At 52.8% G+C, this 20,153-nt stretch overlaps 1 protein-coding gene across 6 annotated transcripts in view; it reads left to right on the top strand.

Annotated features, from left to right (window-relative positions):
• The window catches only part of Lim1 (LIM homeobox 1), a 29,540-nt gene that overhangs the window by 789 nt on the left and 8,598 nt on the right, over positions 1-20,153 (top strand). For 3 of the 6 annotated variants that reach the window (XM_076320377.1, XM_076320373.1, XM_076320376.1), the window contains exons 1-3: positions 1,043-1,125; positions 6,703-6,895; positions 19,321-19,553. In XM_076320377.1, coding sequence (XP_076176492.1) covers positions 6,723-6,895; positions 19,321-19,553 — 406 coding nt within the window. In that variant the 5' untranslated portion in view covers positions 1,043-1,125; positions 6,703-6,722. Of the gene's footprint in view, positions 1-1,042; positions 1,126-5,105; positions 5,235-6,702; positions 6,896-15,990; positions 16,309-19,320; positions 19,554-20,153 lie in introns of those variants that run through there. The other 3 variants (XM_076320374.1, XM_076320375.1, XM_076320378.1) reach the window with 3 other exon arrangements.

Raw genomic sequence — 20,153 nt, 5'->3', positions numbered from 1 at the left:
AAAGGGGAACCGCCGAGAGTGCTCGTTACCGGAACGATCGTAACAACCGCGAAAATCTCTGTTGCCCAAGCCGTCGATCGGCGAGACGCACCGACGACGTAAGGGCACGCGAGACGCGCACCGGGTGCTCTTGATGCGGCCCGTCGCGCGGACGCGCACGTCGCGTCTGAGAGATCCGCCGCGATACCGGTCTTCCACTCGGCGCCATGATCCAACGCGGAGTGTCTAGAGCCCAGCGGAAACGATCTTGAACGCGACGCACCCGGTGGTCGCGATGTGCCGACGGTACTGGCCCATCGGCTCAGAAACACGAGGGTGAAATATCGGTGCCGGGGAGTCTCGATCCGGTGGTTCTACCGGTGGTAGTTGTTGGCTCCGAATCGGGCGATACTTGCTCGAGAATTTCCAAAGTGCCCCGACACGAGATACCGAAGGAGAAACCGAAAGTAATTTCGAACGAGATTGATAAGAGAACAGATACCGATAGAAAGAGATCTAAAGACAGAGAGAACAAGAGAGAGACAGAGAGAGAGAGAGAAAGGGGGAGAGAGAGCGCGAGAGAAACCGAGAGAGAGCGTGCGTGTGTATGCGTGTGTGCGTGTGCGAGAGAGAGAAAGAAAGAGAGAGAGAGATAAAAAGAGAAAGAGAGAAAGAGAGAGAGAGAGAGTGGCGGAAGGGTCGAACATCGAGTGAAAAGAAACGTGTACAGAGGGAGGCACCGAGAGAAACAGAGATAAAGAAATAGAGACACCTACGGAGAAACAGGACCGAATTGTCGAAATATCGAGTGTGTGGCAAAAAAAACTGGCAGCCAACGGGGGGAAGTGTGAGAAGTGCGATTTAACGGCCGTTGGGATAACACCGCAGTAAAAGTGGGTGCACTGGGGCCCTCGGGACCGTTCGGCCGATACGGGCCCGTGGAAGGTGGGCCTGGTGGTGGTCCCGGGCCCGGCGAGGGAGTGGGGGCAGGGGTGGCCGCAGTCGCGGCTGGGGAGGTGGAGGGCTACGGGGGCGCCGGGGGCGGGGGAGGGGGCCCCGGGGGGGTTGGAACCCCCCGGATAAGGGTCGCGACCCTCGGCGGGCCTTGCTGCGCGCCCCTGCCCGTCACCCAAGCTTGTAACATAGGTAAGTGAACGGTTTCTCACCGCACAGTAATTCTACCATTCTTTCCCCTTATTGCGATCGAATCGCGACTCGACGCGATAACCAGCGATCCTCTTCGATACGAACGGCAATATCGTCGCGTTTCGAAGCGTATGCGTTATCGACGAGTTCGAGCAAAGTTCCTCCTGGAACGAAACGCAACGATGCAGCTCTTCGTACCGAAAATAAGAACTCGTTGCGATCGACTCGGTTTTCATCCTCCCCCGAGACTCCGAGTTTAACAAGTCCCCCCTCGCCACGGTTCGTCCACGTTAGACGGATATTTATGCGCTTTCCTGTATCGAACGTTACGAGCGTGGACAACTGTTTCGAGCAGCGATACGTTAAGCTGAATTATTAATACGGCGGGATATTAATATTCGAGGTATTTGCATATATTTGTAACGATAATAGCGCGTCTTTGTCGCATCGGGACTATGCGCGACGCGAAACCGAGGATCGTGTAAAATACGATAGCACGCGGTGGCAGAAATAAATATGCAATTACGGTGGCAGAGCCGGGGTACAGTTACGCGTTGCTCTTATCCCAATCTAGACTTTTATAATTAGTTTACCGATGCGTTTCGGAGTTCGCGAACCTTTGGTCGCTCGAACGGAACGGTGACACGCGTTCCCAGCCGTACAGGGGTCGTCCACTCGCGATCCACGAGGCTGTTTATACGTTTCTATCGCGATTTTTATACGCGGAATTGCTTTTTCCACGGGGCAACGGTTCCTTTGTACGTACCAGCGAAAGATTGAATTTGCGCGTACGTTCAGGGTTGAACGGTAACGTGATTGAGAAGAACGAACTTTGACCACTTGAGGTTTACTTTTCTCGCGCGTTAAATCGTCGATAGGTTCGACGTTACTTCGGTGGAATACTTTCCGCGTTGAGTAAATCGAGTTTGGGGGCCCGGAGTGAACAACGACAGTCGAACAATAATAACACCACCCGTGGAGGAACATCGATTATTTGGAGTTTAAATTTCTGGGGCATCGAATAAGAACATTACCATCGAGTTACCGTATTCGCGTTATCTCTCTGTTTCTACAATCGTATCTTTGTAACGCGTATTCTTTTATACCGTTCAAAGTATAACGAACCAACGAACTAAATACTATGGGTACTTTTGTCCCAACGATTCCAGCGATCGTGCAGAGGGTGGTGTTCGAGTTCGTTCTGACCCACGGTAACTCGTTTCGTTACAGCCGTTTCGGAAAATTCGTCGAACTCTTTCCCGTTCATAGATTTCTTGGTGGTACTCGGGCCGCGATTTGGTCATTTCGGACCCAGGTGACGAACGAGAGTCGATGAACCGTTCATCGATCGATCGTTCGATCGCGTGGATCGTTCCGGTCGCTCTAGAGTAAATCGATGAGCCAACGTTGGCCAAAAAGCTCGTGGCACCGGTGTCCGCGCGTAGAGGACGTCGGGGGACCGGAAAAGGTCAAGGGTTTTTCTTTCGCAGGGAATTTTCCGCGATACGAGTCCAGAGGAGCGGTTTCTCGAGGACTTTTTGCGGACGGGCAAGAAACGCCGTTCGTTCCTTTATCGTGATTGATCGTACTGTAATTTGGATGTCATAGAAATGCGTCTTCTTTTTTCCGCGGTGATGGATCGTCCAGCGGTTCGGATCTAACGAGGATGAATTCGCCTCGGACAGGGTTGAACACGCGTCGAAATACGCGTCATTGCGCGTAACGAACCAGCGATCCGAGGAAATCGTCGTCTTCGCGGACGCGGCTCGGGATTATGCACGCGGCCGATTATCCGACGTATCCGACACGTCCTGGTCCTTTTTGCGCCGAAAGACGCACCGGATCGGACGAGAACGTATTACTCGGGACTGGAACCGTTGCTGGGGATGGTTTCGTTCGCGAGAAACCGTGGAACCGGTACCGCGCCGTTGCAACGATTACGTGGAACCGATTATCGAGAAACTTGCGAAGAATTCGACTCCGATTTTCGAAAGAGAACGCAGCCAGAGGGTACGCGCGATCGAGAAACGATCGATCTCGCGACAGACCGAGCGCGGTTCGGACACGATCGTAGCGACGGAAAGCCGCGTACTCGACTCTTCGCCGCTTAACGAATCGACGCGCAAAATAATAACACATTTTTATCGGGTGGCAACGTCCACGAGTTCGCGCGTCGTCGGTTGTAAATCGTCAGGGCGATTCACCCTTACGGCGTCGTTTCTTACCCGTTCCTGTTAATTAGTCCGATCTACCTCTAAAATTCTTAAAGCGGCGGTGAATTAAATCGAGCTCCCGACGCGCCTCCGTTAACGCCGAACGCGCTCTTTGTTTTCGTTCGACCCTAACCACGGGAACCGAGTGGTCATCGCGGAAATTTCAACCGCGAAAAAGTGTTTCAGGGAAGCGTATTACCGAGCCGCGAAGGGTCGTATAAAAATATTGACACCCAAGGTGTGCACCGGATCGCGTTCGACTCGCCGGATCCGCGCGTAGATACGATCGCGCCTCGACCGGTTAGACGTCTTATTAATTACTAGGAGAAATTAATTGCCACGGTGACGATGTTCGTGACTCCGTTGCGGTCTCGCGAGCGTATTTTTCTTCTTTCTTCAACGATCGGTTCGATTTCGCTTCCACTTCGTACGTGACACCAGCGCGCGAACGCGAAACGCTCCGGACGATCGAACGTACGGAAAAAATGCTCGGTTTTTTCGAAGGAACGCGGATTTTTCGGTCGGCTCGGATTAAAGCTCAACAGCTCCAACTCGATTTTAACGCTTTGTCGAATATCGCTCGCCAATTTCGTACTTTTCCGTTTAATTAGAAGGGAACGAAAATTTTCGGCCGGGGTGGGCTAATTTCGGCCGCTGGAACGAACATCGGGCCGGTGAATCGAATTTTCCACGCGCAATTCTACGGGGAAAATTATATTTCGCAGGAAATACGCTTTGTGGAATTTTCGAATCGTTATCAAGTCGACAAAACGGTTCCGATAGGTAGGTAAAAGAGCGGCACGCGTCCCACGCCTCGCGCGGGGAAGGAATTCGATCAATCGAACCGTTTTCGCCGGACAGTGTCGAGGATTCGGCTCGCGTAGACGTAATTCCTAATCTGGTTTTCGGCGATACCGAGGAAATCCCTCCCTTTGTGTTCCTCGGGCGTCTTCGCGCGCGTTTCGCCCCGTGAAATCGGCCAGCGATATCTGATTTTGGAAATGAAAGGTCAACCGCGTTAAGGGACGTATCTCCGATGATAGCGTTATCTCATTGGATACGTCCCACGGTGAAGTTTACGGAGGCGTTATTTTTATTTTACGTCGCAGGATCGTTGATGAAATTTTCGAAAACCCGGAGATTTTACCCAATCTCTTCGCGCGTTCTCGGCGAACGCGCGCCTCTAGTTTTTTCGTTAAAAACAGGGAATTTTCGTCCGCGAAGCCAATCTCGCCGTAGGAATTATACTCGTAAGTCGATTTCGCGTGGAACGATTTAAATCTTGAGGTAACTGCGGAACGTACGGCTCGCGTTTCTCCTTTTTCTTCTCGCCCTCCCGCGGAACGGAGGGAGATGAGATGCGCAAGGTCAGACCTTAAGGGTGGGAGAAGGGTTGCTAGGTTGACAACCCTGCCAGCAGGGAGGAACTCCGCCCATTGGCGGAAACCGCGGAAAAAAGAGAGGAGTGAACCCTAGAGGGTTCAGCAATGGCGAAAAAAGAAGTCGGAGGTCGGGAGCGAGAGAGCGAGCGTAAGAGAGAGAAAGAGGGAGAGAGAGGGAGAGAGAGAGAGAGAGCGACGCGTATAGATAGACGGGTGGGAGGGAGACGGTGGCAAGGAAAGCGTAATAAAGGGCAAACTCGGCCACGAATGTTAATCGACAACGGACTATAATCACCGGAGCAGCTCGTCGAACGGAATTACGCCCGTTCGGTGAAAAAGCGTTCGCGGAATCGTCGATTATTGACAATCAATTAATGGAACTATCAAAACCCAAGTGCGATCATTAAATTCGTTAGAACGAAATGCTAAGTTTCTGCGTTAAATGACAGTGCCGCGTTTCGGATATCGACGCGATGTACACTCCGATCGACGTACGCGAAAAACTGACCGAAACGTTCGTATACATAATTTCGATAGAATTTTTTTTCGACCTTGATCGTTCCGTACGCAACGTTTTTCCCCGCGACCACTCCTCGAGAATCGTTTACCGTTGAACGGACTCGCGTTTAGGATTAAATTTAACCGTATTCCGTGTTCGAACCGCGGAAGGTTTATTTGTTTTTAATCGTTCGAAAAAGCCCCGCCGATTTTCCCGGGTCCGCGTAGACGAGGTTGCTTCGACGCTAACAATAGGGAAGTCGCATTGTTGTGCACTTTTACGCTCGCGCCTCGGTTCCTCTGTTCCGTATAGTTCGCTAGACTGCACGGTAATCGAACCGTTTGAATTACAAAAAGTTTCCGCACAATGCGCGTGTTCGTTATGCACGTGCTCCGCCGGAGCGGGCCGAGCCCGAGCCCGAGCCCGAGATTTTCTTTCAAATTGGAATCTGATCGGTAATCGAGAATGTTTCAAAGTGTACGAGCACGTGTTCCGTTTTCTGTTTAACCGGCTTCTAATTGTTCCCCCACGGCCGTCGCGACGCGAGCGTCGACTAATCACGCGTTCTCACCGAAGAATGGATAATATTATCCTCGTGGCTTCGCTCGTGGTTCGTTGTTAACCCTCCGCAGACGCGGTGCAGCTAATTTAACACCTTACCTAGACGCTCTCGAATCGATCGATTTTTCAGCTCGGTCCGACCCTTTCGAAACAATTTACCACGAATTTTCCAAACTTCCGTCAAGATTTTCGCTTTTGCGTCACACCGGCTCTTGAACTCGGAGATTTCTGAAAAATTTAACGCTTCGCCTAGATCCCACAGAGTCCGGGAAACGATTCGATTCGACGCTCTCGAGAAGTGTCCGAATCGTTCCCAAGTACCCGGTACTCTCGAGTTTCGGTACCTCGAGTTTCGAAAATTTTTAAACGTTCGAGGTCTCCGGGAAACTCGGCGAGGAAAAATTCATCGCTTCTGGGATAATCTCGACGAGCGCAGGGTCGAATCGCGATGGAAAGGTCTCTTTGAAATCGACAATCGTGCGAGATTAGTGCGAGCGGGGGTAGGGTGGGGTGTATTCGTCGAGTTTCGCGATACCGAAAAAGTCGAAAGTGGGACAATTTGAAAATGCGAGCGCGAGCCACGGTGTGTTTCGTTCGTCAAACGGTTCGGGAACGCGGCGTGGCAGATTTTTGTCGTTTTCCTCGTTCGGTTTTCGCGCGATGACGCGCGTGCACGGGCGCGTTTGAACGTGCAGAAAATTAAAACGCCTCGCCGAGTCGCGGGTACGCGTTTTGCGCCGCACCACCTTGCTCGACGTTTCGCTTTAACCGATATTTTTCGACTGCGCGCGGACCGAAAACACACAAACGAGCAAAGTGGAACGGCGAAACGAACGAACGCACGCGACGGTGATATATATTAAAATTTCGAACCCGCGCGCTACCTCTCGATTATTCACGAATGCTCTCTTTCTTTTCGCAGCAGGGAGACGCGGTTTGGCGATGCTCCTGTCATGTGCAGGATGCGACAAACCAATTATGGATCAGTACCTGCTGAATGTTTTGGACCGAGCGTGGCACATCGAGTGCGTCCGTTGCTTCGATTGCAGAATCACGTTACAGGACAAGTGCTTCTCCAGGGAGGCGAAGCTCTTCTGCAGGGAGGACTTCTTCAGGTACACGCAGCGCAGTTTTCGATTCGCGAAGATCGCGCCACGAGATCCCACGGTACACGCCCCCGGTACGCCGCTTCGCCCTCGGATCGACCGACCAATTGTTTTCTAGTCGAATACTCGGACGTTCGACCATTCGTGTATTCGGCGAACACCGTTCGTACGCTCGAGCCGTTGAAACATCTGACCCCGTATTCGCGACATCGTCGTATCTCGCGCACCGATCGAGTACCCAGATATCCGTGTACTCGCAGCGTTCGAATATTTTGTACACCGATCCAGCCTCTGGATATTAATAGCGTTCGAATGGTACGTCGTGGGTTTGCTCGCGAGAAACGACGAGCGGTCGATCATCTACCGAGAATCATCGATCTCGTACGCGTGACCCAATAATCGCTCGATGACGCGATGTAGCATTTGAATACATCATCCACGTTACTCGGACGGTGCGGATAGACGAATAACAGTATTCGAGGTCGTAACGTTCGAAAACGCTGTGAAATATTCGCACGATCTCGTCGGCCCTGTTCGAAAGGCGACCATTTTAAAATGTCACGGAACGAGATCCGGGCGGCTCGTGCGCGAAAACGCGATGTCTGTCGTCTCGTCTCCGCTCGAAGTAATCGCGGAGGATCGCCGAAGAATTTCGAAAACCCGAGAACAAAGATTTTTCAAGGTTTCGGGTACCTTGGACCGGATAATTCCCGTCGAAACGGTGTCCCGACGATTACCTCGACTCGTGTACTTCCATCGCAAAGTTCACCGCGACGATCCATAGTTTGGAGCGATTGTTCCAAAGTATTCGGTTCTTAAGACGCTATAGGTAGAGACGGTGACTTTCGTGATACTCGAACGCGACCTCCGTGGACCCTCGATTTGCTTGGACGCGTAACTAGGAATTCTTGTACTCGATTTCTGCGAATGGCTCTATCCGAGTAATACAGTGGACGTAGCTCGTCGCGCGAAACAATCGGGACGATCGCGTTCAAACGGACCGAATCGAATTTCGTAGACGCAACTTTTACGGTACGTATATACACGAGATTATCGTCGTACGCGTTGTTCCGCTAGGCGATCCTCTAATTATTCCGATAAGTGTTTCCTACACGGTCGACGCGCTGTTCAAAGCTGTCCGTTTAATCCCTGCGTTCTCCAATTAGTTAAAAGCTACGAACAATGCAACCGACTGCGTCGGCTCGCGTGTCGGATGAAAATATTTAAACGATATTCGCTCGACCGACACCGGTATCGCCCGAGTTTCTTCTCGATCGCGAGGTTGTTACGATCGCTGGACAAAATCGATCGTTCTCTTATTTGTACGCTTAATTAGATCGGTGTACGAGGCTTGTACTCGCAGCGTGAAAACAGTTCCACTCGAATAACCAAATTGGCGTACCATTGGCGAGTTATCGGGCCAACTTGTCCTCCCGGTTGTGCCACGTTCCCCCGTTGACGGACAAAAGTAGTCGATAATTGATGGATCGTTTCTCGGTGAGAAGTCGCGGTCGCTGGTTTTTCGCATTCTTAAAACGGGGAGCACGTTTTATCATCGCTACGGACCGTTTCCCGGTCGCGTAATTAGATAAACTATCGGTGACACGCGGTCGTAGTACTACCGGCCCGTCAACACCGAGGGAAATCGAAAGATTTACGATCGATGCATTAGCGGACAATCGGCCCGCGACGTTCGTTCGTTCGTTCGTTCCGATGCTTCTTTTCTTCTATCGCGCCGCGCACGGTGGCTGTTCGCTCGTGAGAGGCAAAAAAGAAAAAAAAAAAGAAAAAAAATGAAAAGAAACATTTCCCGACGAATGGAAAGGAGGCCTTGACATTTTCCATCGGCGTCGTTTCGCTCGATAAGCTTTCGAGCAAAAATCTCTCGCGTGCCTCGAACGTGGTTTCGTCTCGAAAACGCCACGCGGTATCTATCGCCCTTAACACCGGGAAAACGGGGCACTTGCCTCGGGCTCCGCGCTCGTTCTCGGTTCCGCGTCTTATAAAAAATAAACGAAGCAATTGTACCGGTCGAGGCATTCAATTCTTTTCGACGTAGCGCTGCGACTACGTTACTCTCGTAGCGTGTATAAGTTACAAACTGGTCTCGGACGAATGTTTCCTCGGCCAGATGCTTCGCGATACACGGAATTGTTATTCGATCGGGAAGACATCGAACATTTTTCCCCGTAAGTAACGTACCTCGACCGAGGGTGGGTTTCGAATGGTTACGTTTCGCGCCGCAACGACCAACCACCGAAAACATTTTAATTCCGTCCGAATGGAAACAGCGAGCTCGAGGATTTCTAGTTGCTCCGGGCATCGCGATCTCTAGGGGCGTCACTGAGGTCACAGAGCGACGTTACATCGGGGTGGTTCTTCGCGCGATTCAACCTGCCGATTTGTCGCACTTTGCGGCGCGTTTCTTGCGCCTCGCGCTCGAGATCGGACGAAAAAATGCAAAAATTAAGCAGGTATTTGTCTCTCCCTTGGTCTTGGTTCCTCGCCGCTCGGTTCTCTCCTCTGCGGATAGTTTTTCGCGCAAGTCGCGCAAGAAACGGAACATTAATTAATGGAGCAACGTCGGGTGGTAAGGAAAAAAAAAAAAACGAAACCACCGTCCACGGTGTGGCGCTTCTCCGTTACCGGGACCACACCGATCACGAAGCCGTCTCGTACCTTTCCAAGAGCCTGGTACACTTTGACGGTAGACGAAGCGAAGAAAAAAGGAGGCAAGCAACAAGAAACGAAAAAAGAAACGGAATAAAACACCAAACGGAACCAATCGAGAAACGATTGACGCTTATTTGCTTTCTTGCGAATCACGGAGTATATATATACGATAGAAAAACCGGCGATCGCGACCGACCGCTGGAAAACATCGCGCGCGGTAGTAGGTAGCCAGGCTTAGGGAACATCGTTGCGAAACGTTAACTTTACGAACTCCGCTCGTATCGAATATTTATAACGCGGGGAAATTGATGGTCCCGGTTCGAAAAAGCGCCAGCGGCGGCTCGTTAAGACCGTGTTGGTCGAGCGTAACGGATAATCGCGTTCGCGCGCGCGCACGGGAAAATAAACTGACAAAACGAAAAACGAAAAAAAAAAAAAAAAAAAATACACATATATATGTATACATATATATGTAATACTAGAAGCAAAAAAAAAAAAAAAAATCAACAGAATAGAAAAAACCACGGAGGGGGAGGCGGGCCGCGGTGGAGTAACGAGCGTAACCAGTTTCCAAAGTGTTTCCGGTTATCGGGTATGACGACGAGGACGAGGACGAAGAAGAAGAAGAAAGCGTTCGTCGCGTCGTTCCCGCGGGAAACTTTTCGTTCTCGCTTTCGCGGCAAGTTCCCCGAGAGAGGTTGGTACAATAACCCAAATCGCGGACGGATGGTCGACGGAAGGGGACCTTGACATTAGAGCAAGAAACCGATTCCTGGAGCGTGAAGATCGGCGAGCAGAGGCTACGCTTCGTACCTCGGCGTTCCTTCGGAGGGGGGCGTTAGGGGGCTGGGATTTTTGCCGCGAATCCGGAGCTCGGCCACCGGGGGAAAAAGTCGCGCGAAAAAGCAGCAGCGAGTCACTTAAATTAATTACGGCCACGGCACCCGAAGAAGCTGGAAACCCGCGAACGTGTCCCCGGGACCCCGAATGTCCGAAGCTGCCATTTTTTCACCGTCTCTCCTCTCATCGCCTTTTTCACCAACCCCGTTCGAGCACAAAGCGAGCGACATTGTAACCGTCGAGCGACCCGCGTCGAACCGAGGAGCACGAGGAATTCTACGAAGAATCATCGACGAACCGAGATCCTGAGAATCGAAACGAAGAAAGTCCAACCGATCCGTGACGTTCCCTATTGGTTCGTTCGCGAACGAAACGTAGCTACCGTTCGATCGATGGGTTCTTTCGCGAGTTCTGGAAGCGATGAACGATCCCCTTTGTGGCCAGGGATCGTGTACAAGCGGAACGTGGGGAGGGTCTTTAAAGGGGGGCCCTTTGATACTTATACGAACGAGCGCATAACGAACGTGTTGTATACTTTACGAGCCACTTTGCATTTCATCCCGATGAAAAATTCATTAGACGTAAGACGAGCGAGAGCGAGCGCGGCCACGCTCGATCGGCGTAGAAAAGCTTTTCGGTTCGAAAATAACTCGCGCCACGGCGGCGACGTCCCGTTGATTACCGCGATCTTCGACACGCTGACCGTTACACGGCCACGTGGTACCCTAGATCGCGACGTTCGTACTTTTCCTCTCGGTTTTTTTCCCCGATTCGGTACACCGTTGCACCACCGCGCGCGTTACGCGTCGCCCGGTACACGGGGGAACGAGGGGCCGAAAAATTGAATCGTTGCGCGCGAATTCGTAACGGATCTGCGAAAATTCACGAGCACCTACTCCCCGCGTTTGTTCTGGACGGAGCGGTATCTCGGTGGCGAAATCGCGATAACCGAAATCTCGGGTTCCGATCGACCGATCGCACGAGCAGAAACGAACGAACCGAAACTGGCCGTAACGAAGCTAGGCCAGTGCGACGGTGGAGAGGAGAGGAGAGGAGAGGAGAGGAGAGGAGAGGAGAGAAGAGGAGAGGAGGCGGATGGAATCGATTCCCACGACGCGACGAATCTATCGATGTCGTTTCTCGACTCCGAACGAGAAGCCACGTTCACCTCTCCCCGTCCCCCTTCTTTCAGCGAATCGCTGTTGGGAATACTGTAACACCTCCGGGAGGTCCGAGGTATCGGCCGAAAGAGAACGGTGCGCTCTCGGTTATGGTAACCGGCTCTACGAGTCGCAGCAAGGTCCTTAAAGGTCGATAATGGCCCGTGGGGGCCCCGAAAGGGTCCAGGATCAAAAGGACCGATGTCCCCGTTTCGACGCCGCCTCGACTGCCGTTGCTTGCGGTCGATGGCCCCCACCTCGGGTGTGTGTACCCCGACGAAAATTATTACCTTAAAATACGGGCCGCGCCGTCGTCGAAATACGCCCGATGAAAACATTAACCGGTGGGCTAGGGGGATGACGGTGTGTCACCGTGACACGGTGAGCCGAGGCTAGCGCCCTGCTACGCGTGTAGCGTATAATAGCCCCGAGACACCGTATACAAAAGAGTTCCGCTACGAGTTTTCGGTGGCGTCTCCTCCTCGCCTCACCGACGGAATCGTCGCGGGTGTATTCAACGAATTACACCGGTAGTACCGTTGCAACTGGTCGGTACACGGAATATTAATCGACGCTCGAAAGTAACGAGCCGATCGAATATTTGCCGCTTCTTGCCCTCGAAAATAATGGGAACCCCGGTAAAAAGATCGAGCAACTCGAGCGCAATGGAACACGCGTTTATCGTCGTTTGAAAAACCTTCTCCTCTGTCTTCTAGTTCTTACGCGATCTTTTTCCATCCACCGTCGAGCTCGCTATCCTCTTTCGTTAAACACTCTTGTGTCCGCTCGTATTACCTGTCGCTTATTATTTCTATAGCGGGTATTATCGATGACCGCGTTCTCGTTCTTTTTCCTTCTCGATCGTACGTACCGTGGACCCTGACGTACTCTCTCTCTCTCTCTCTCTCTCTCTCTCTCTCTCTCTCTCTCTCTCGTTCGGTTGGACGTCCTCGTTACTTTTCCCGGTTTTCGTCTTTTTCGTTCATTTTCGTCCCGCGTTTAAGGAGCTTCCCCTCGTCCGCGGCCGGACCGATAAATCGTATCCCTGTATCGAACGAAATTCGTCTCGAAACGAGGTCCGTTGTTCCTCGACCGCGAAACACCGCACCCTTCCCCCGCCGGTAAACACTCGAGATTCGCGTCGAGTAAAAAGTTCGGTTCGTCGCCTTTTGGGATCGTGGTTCCAGATCGCGGGGGACGAGACGGGTGAATATCGCGCGCGGCCGTTGTATCTCGCGCTCGTGCTTCGCGTAGCAAATATTGACGAGAAACGCCAAATGTGCTTTTCACCCAATTGCTCGAATCGGAGAGATCGATCCCTGATTCCACCGGACTTTCCGATAGACAATTAATCCCGGCCGAGTTGCCCCGTTGAGTGTGTTTCGTCCCGTACGATCGATCGAAACTTCGGATTAATTACGAATAGAATATCTGGGAGCCTCGGTGCATCGAGTCGATTCGAGTCGATTCGAGTCGATTCGAGTCGAATCGAGTCGCGCGCCCGTTTCACTCGCGGAGGAGTCGAGCGCGGCGCGTTATACGAGCGGAATGGAAAACAGAGGAGAAACCCGGTGCCCAGACGCGACGGACACGGCTTGGAAATCAAAGCGAAACGATCGAAGGCAATCATAGATCGGCGAGGCTTTTCTCGTGCCGGCTCTCGAAAGGGCGCCGACGAGGGGTCCATTGTCCTTGCTTTCCACCCGCGGCGCTGGCCTCCTCGGGAGTAGACCCGTCGAAACTCGAACGTGGAAACATTATAAATGCGGCGTGACGCCCGCTACGAGCCGTAGGAGAAGTTTGTTGGGCGTGACGGGGCCGGCGCGGTCGTACGGAAAGAGAAACAGGGAACGAGGGGGGAAAACAGAAACGGAGAGAGAGAGAGAGAGAGAGAGAACGCGAGAGAGGTACCGAGTTGTTTCCCTTCCAGGAAGGTTCGGCAATAGTATGTATCGCGATGCGTATTCGTACGGGGAACGTTTTTGCCAACCACCGGCTCTTGCGTCACGATACACGAGGGGAGAGAGAGCCTCGTTCGCCCCATGTGCCGTAGGTCGTACGTTTTTGACGTATCTCTTCTCGGAGGACCACTACTCGTTCCTCGCTCTCTTTTTTTATCCCTTTTCTTTTCTTTTCTTTTCTTTTTTTTCAAATTTATTACCTACTTCTGGCGACAGGAACTGTGCTAATTGCCAGGGGTGCGCGCGCTCCGACAGCTGAAAACTGCCGGTCGCGAGCCGGTGCCTCGAGTATATTTTTATCGAGATCGGCTCCGAGATCCTGGAAGTAGACGCGCGGATAACGGGGGACGAATATTCAAACGTTGAATGAAATATTCGGGAAACGTTCGAAGAGTCCGCGCTCTTCTCGAACGTTCACCGTTGAAATCTTACACTCGCCACGGGGGTCGTAAACGTATCGTTGCCCCGGTAGGTGAGAAACCGAAATACTCTTATAATGCCACGGCACACAGACCGAGTTACCAAGAACGTGTCAAATCCCGCGAGCTTACCCGCCTCGATCCGACGTCCGAGCCGTGAGTTACTCGCGTCTCGGTGTCTCGTCGTTCCGCGGCGTGTTTCTCTAGCGGTGGGTCGACCACACGGGGAAAGCGATAATGAACGGATACCATCGAGAAAGTTCCACGAGGAACGAGGACGAAGACGAAGACGAGGAGGAGAACCGCTCCGAATTCGACGAATCGAGCTTCTCGTGGCTCTCCCGTCTCGGTGAGGCTCGACGCGTTGCGTTTTCGCGGCGTTACGCGACCAGCCGTATATCCATTACCATAACTGTTACGAATCGTTTCGCAAGAACGATGTTCACCCCATCGGTGCGCGATCTCACGATATTTCGCGAATTAATCGCGCGAGCCGGTCGAAAACACGTCTCGATAACCGGGCGCGCGTAAGTTACGATCTCGAAGTTGCCGCGAGATCGAGCTCGAAATCGTTGCCGCGTACACGGTTTCGAGCTGACCGTTTTCGGTCCACTTTGAAAACGCCGGTTCCACGAGCAACGGAACAACCGACCGCGGAAGCGCGCGCTTCCCGTCTCGCTCCCCTAATTGGATTCCGTTAATTAGACTCCCGCCTTGCGAATAATCTCGCGGGTGTTTATTTCCTTTATCGCCGGGACCGAGAGGTCCGCGCATGCGCCCCGATCGGTCCGCCCGACAGGGGAACGCGAAGGCGGTGGCTCTCGAGTGTTTACAGCGAAATAATGAATTGGACGGTAATTAAAGTTTCTGCAATAGGTCAAGGTGGACGGTTCAACGGCGCCCCGTGACTCGAAACCGCGACGTGTCGCGGTGAAACCTTCTACGCGGAACGATCGCGCGAGACGATACTTCTCTTCGTTTACCGCTTCGCCTCGCGTCTCGGAGGTTTGGTTTCTTTTTTTTTTTTTAAGGCGCGGTCGAGGTCGAAATGTGGAGCCCGAAAAATAGTGTGGAACGTCGAGGAGAGGAAATTCCGATCCGGTGGAAAACGGTCGTGGGAACGATACGGTGCGACGCGAGCGATCGGAGACTTTTCTCGTATTGGAAATATTCGATCGTCGATAGATCCAAGGTGCTCGTCGATGGCGCGGTTTTTGAAATTGTACTCAAGTGTTCTGCTTCGTTTCGGGCGATGGGCGACAAAAATCGTATCCCACATTTTCGATTCGTCTCGACGCGAAGAATCGTGGCTCGTCGCGATCGCGATACAATTACCGGGCAGGTTAATTATCGTTGCGTTTATCGAGCGAGCGGTTACCATTTCGAGTGGAATCGATCGAGAAACGAGAAACGGGCGCCGATACCGAAAGGTATAACGATCGGCCGTCGCGACGGACAGGTTCACGAAGAGAGAGAGAGAGAGAGGGACGCGCGTCGGGGTCGTCTACGGGACCCCGTGGAACCAGCACGCACCGCACACATAAACTCCCAGGGTCCGTGGCAAATCGTGGCCCGGACCCACCCCCTTTTTTTTCATTCGGGGCCGGCTGTCCTATATTTCTTGCTACACGGCCAGAATTCCTCCGTGGCTCTTTACGCTCTCCTCTTTAAGGGAGCCCGAAGCCCACACCCCCTTCGTCGTTCCCCCTACTCCACCTACCGCTTCGTGTGCCCCTCGTCCGTCGTTTTCTCACACACGAACCGGAGCCACGAAAAGCACCACGTAAGCCTTTCTATTAATGATTTTTACGGCCGGCCTCCGTTTCTTTTTCTTCCACGAGGAAGAAAGGACCGGGCTGCTGCCCCTCGCGCGCTCCCTTAAAAAGAGAAAATCGCGGCCTACGGGGGCACAGACGCGCGTCCAGCGAAAAGGAGGTGGTGGTTGCCGTGGCGAAGATGCGGAGAGGGGGAGGGGGAGCCACGAGAGAGGACCCGTGTTCCGAGTTCGAGGAGAGAGAGAAAGAGAGAGAGAGAGAGAGAGGACCCGGTGGTGTTCGGTGACGTATGCATTCGTGGAAGTTGACACGGGCCAGGCTAATTGCTATAATTAATTAAATAATTCCTGTAATTAGGCTAGAGGGATCGGTACGCGAGGCGAAACGTGGTAGAGCGTAAGAGAGCAACGACGAACGCAGGGTGGGGAGGAGAGAAAGGGAGGCTTGGCAGCGTAATGACCGCCGGTCAAGAAATATCTCCGGCTTCTGCTTCCGTGAGAAGATTGTTAGGAACTGCGTGTACGACTGCTAATTTGGACAGGTTGATGAATAGTTTGAAAAAGTGTGCCGGTTGATTATAGGATGGCCCCCGCCGTAAGTAACCGCGCGTAATAGTTATAGATGACCGCGTCGATCGATAAAGGGAATCCCCCAGAAGCGGGCGCGTATTTTCTTTTTGCCTTTCTTTCCCGTTTCTTTTTTTTTTTTTCTGCACTTTCGTTCACCTTTCCCGTTCTCTTTTGTCGAGGGAACGGAAACGACGCCGCGATCACGGTGCGCGACGCGAACGCCCGGCTACGCCTATTCTCGAGTCGTTCCGGGCGGATCGACGCGGCCGAGCGGACGCGAGATAACGAGCAGGGATGGAAACGGTTAACGAGAAACCGAAGAGCTTTTCCCGAGCCGTCGTGGACGGCTACCGACGCGACGGAAGGAAACCGACCGACTCGTTTCAAACGTTGAAACTTTTCACGACTTCGACGCTTCTTTCGATTACGCGTGTCGAGTCGCGTCTAGTCGCGTTCGAGTCGCGTCGCGGTCGTTCTCGTAGCGCTTCGCGTAATGTGGGTCGCGGGTCGCGTTGGACGCGTGTTTCCGTCGGGGGACGCGATAGCGATAAAATAATAGCGGCCTCGGGTCGCGAATCGGGTCAACCGATACACGCGAAACGCGAGGCGGGAGAATTTCCGCGGGGCAAGCCGCGGCCGCCGCGTGCATCGGGAATTTGAATGCGCGCTAGCGACGTCGGAAGTGCAGCAAGAGAGAGAGGAGGCAGGCATCAATTGAGATATATTTACTTTCGAAAGGCGGCAGCCCTAAGGGACCGAGGTAATTGCTATAATTAATTGCGTGATTCCTGTAATTAAAGCGATCAGGATTGCTGGCTGGAAGTATACGGCCCCGATGCTTCCGTAATAATACAGCCGCGGGAGGATCGGACAGACGAATCGTTTTGGTCAGATTTATTAGCGCGCGCGAGCCGCGCAAGGAGCCGAACCCGCGTACGCAGATTTTTCGCCCGCGATTTATCACCGCTTCCGCTCGATTCCGCGATCGGGAATCGCGAGCGGATCGAATCGGCCCCGATCGAACGAGGAATCGTTAAATTTGATGGCCCGTGGCGCGAATTATCGGCGTGTTCGCTCACAACTCGGCCACTGTGTCTCCAACGGAAGAGAACGCGCGAAAATTCCTCGACGGTCCCGCAACAAAGTATCTTCTTCGAGATGATATCTCGCCTCTCCGAAAACTGTGACGTATCGTATCTCGATGCTCGATTCTTTTTTAAACACCGCGCGAAATTTCTACCGAATCGATCTCCGTGCAACGGAACAGGCTACGTTTCTTTCCAACTTTCCAGAAACGTGTCGGTGGCTCGAGGAACGGAATCGCGTTAACCACCGAATCGATCTATCGGTGTTCTCTCCGCGTCTCGTGTGTCGCAATTGACGTCTACACGGAGGAATGCACGCGCATCGAGAGCAACACCGAATCCCGTGCTCGCGCAATCTCCACGGAGCAAACATTCCGGAATGCGAATTTCTTTCGATCGAATCGTCTCGATTCGGTCCCTTACGCGTCCGTTCCCTCGGGAACACCGGGGGGACGGTTTACGACGGACGGAGCGAGACGATCGGGTAAAAAAGAGGGATCGGCTAACGCGAAATTAACAAGTGAGTCGCAGCCGGGGAGATATCGAACCGGCGCGGCGCGGGCTGGTCGGTAACCGCGAGGCTCGCTGTTACGGCACCGAAGGGTTTTAACTTTTTATACCCTATCGGGACGTTAAAGTCCCATCTCTTTAAAAGCGCTGTATTTCTTTTATCGACGTTTGCGAGTCGCGCGGCTTAATGACAGGACCTGTAAGTTCCGAGGCCAATAAACGTCGTCGTCGTACAACATTGACTTTCCTTTTCGTCCCGTCAGAGCGGTCTCGACGCTTGCCCACGTGTTCGCGGTCGTTTCGTGCGCCGCCGGAATAAAACGAACGACTCTCGGAGGAAAGCTCTCGCGCCGAAGCCAACGATGCGCGTAAATTCGCGTTAACGTCGAGATTCGAGAGGACGGTACGTACGTCGCGTCGCCGGCTACACGGAAAATTTAGAAAATATTCCCGCGTTCGAATAACTACCAGTCGAGTCTCCCGGGTTCGCGTATCGAAGTCTCCGTTTCTCGGCGAACCTCGTACAGTCTACACGGATAGCTTCTTCGTAGAGCTTCCTTCGCCAACGAAATTTCAATCTTCGCGCGCGCTTCGTCCGACTCTATTCCGGTTGACACACATAACCGAGGACTCGCGTTACTCTCGAGTCGAGAGCCGCTCGTTGTTTTATTATCGCCAATTTCCCATAATTCTTAGCTTTCGACTTCCTCTCGTACACGGCGGCATTTTATCGTTCAGAGTCCGGTTGTAAAACAGCAATTCGCCGAACCTCGTCTCTCCACCGTCTTTCGATGTCTATATTTCTTTTTTCGTTGCTGTTGTCGCTTTTGCTTCTTTGCGTTTCTTTTTTTCCCCTCTTCCGCGTTACCTTTCCAGGAACACTCGCGTCGCGTTGATTTTGTTTTGTCACGGTGGAATGAAGTCGTTGAACGAAAAATAAAACGAACCGAGGGAAAATTACGGGTAAACAAACGGCGTTTCGTCGTCCCTGTCTCATCCCACCCAGGTTCGGGTCTTCCCCGATCTCTCGGGTACTTCTTTTTGTCGCAGTTTGTGTTCTTTTCTTCTTTTTCTTTTCTTTATCAAAATTGTCGAGCATTACGGTTCGTCGTAGTTCCTCGATGCAGGCGCAACTGATTACCTAACGCGACGAACGCGGAGAGAAAGAAACTGCGAGCCGCTCTCGAGATGCAGGAATCCAGGAGGCGCGGAACTCGCGGCGGGAAAACCGCTCGGCACGATTAATCACGAGGCGTTCGAAAGCCCCCGTGGAGAACCGCGCGCTCGTTATCCGGTCTTTCGGCGCTGGCCGCGGATAAATCTGAAAAGAAAAAGAAAACGGAAAAAAAAACAACAGAAAACAAACGAAATCGAAAGGAAAAAAGAAAACACTCGGGCCTGGCGGTTTCTCGTTGTTCACGGTTGTTGTTGGTCCGTTGCAGGCGATACGGCACCAAGTGCGGCGGTTGCCTCCAAGGGATAAGCCCTCAGGATCTCGTGAGGAAGGCGAGGGACAAGGTTTTCCACCTGAATTGCTTCACCTGCCTGGTGTGTCGGAAGCAGATGAGCACCGGAGAGGAGCTCTACGTCCTGGACGACAACAAGTTCGTCTGCAAGCAGGACTACCTGTCGGGCAAGCCGCTGCCGGACACGCATCACGTGCACGGTCATCATGGTGAGTTACAAGTGTCATTGTACCTCGTTATCCACCTAGACGGGGCGAGGACGTATCGGGAGACCCGAAGAGAAACGGCTACGATCGTTTTTCGTTCGATTCGGGTAACCCGAGACGATCTCGATCGTTGTGGTTCCCACCGCGCGGGAGATTCGTCTGTTCCGATCGTGATTTCTCGAGAAATACCGGAGACTCGCGGCTACCTCTGCGATCGCCGATAGAAACCGAATCGCGATCGTTTCTCGAACGAGAGGTCTCGTCGCCCGGTCGGTGATCATCACCGTTCTTCTCTAGAGAGTCTCTCTCTCGGTGGCTCACGAGCGCGAAATAATTTCCATCGCGTCGCGAGGCGATAAAGAAAAATAAACTCCCGAACGTTGGGATTTTTCATTGTTTCGAAGCGCGAGGGACAAGGGTAGGGAGGGTTCGGGAGGGGGATCACAGTTCAACGCGTCCGACGCCCGAGATTTCACAGAGTCAGGATCGGTCCAAAAAAGAGGGGCCAGGGGGTGGGTTTTTCACGGGGGTTTTACCCCCGGTCGAACGGCAAGCTGTGAAAACACGGTGCGTGTACCCGCACCCGTCAGCCACCGACCGAGA

This window comes from Ptiloglossa arizonensis, chromosome 9 (genome assembly GCF_051014685.1).
Source record: "Ptiloglossa arizonensis isolate GNS036 chromosome 9, iyPtiAriz1_principal, whole genome shotgun sequence".
Taxonomy (NCBI): Eukaryota; Metazoa; Arthropoda; class Insecta; order Hymenoptera; family Colletidae; genus Ptiloglossa; species Ptiloglossa arizonensis.
The sequence above is the reverse complement of the archived record's forward strand: the minus strand, read 5'-3'. Positions and strand labels throughout refer to the sequence as shown.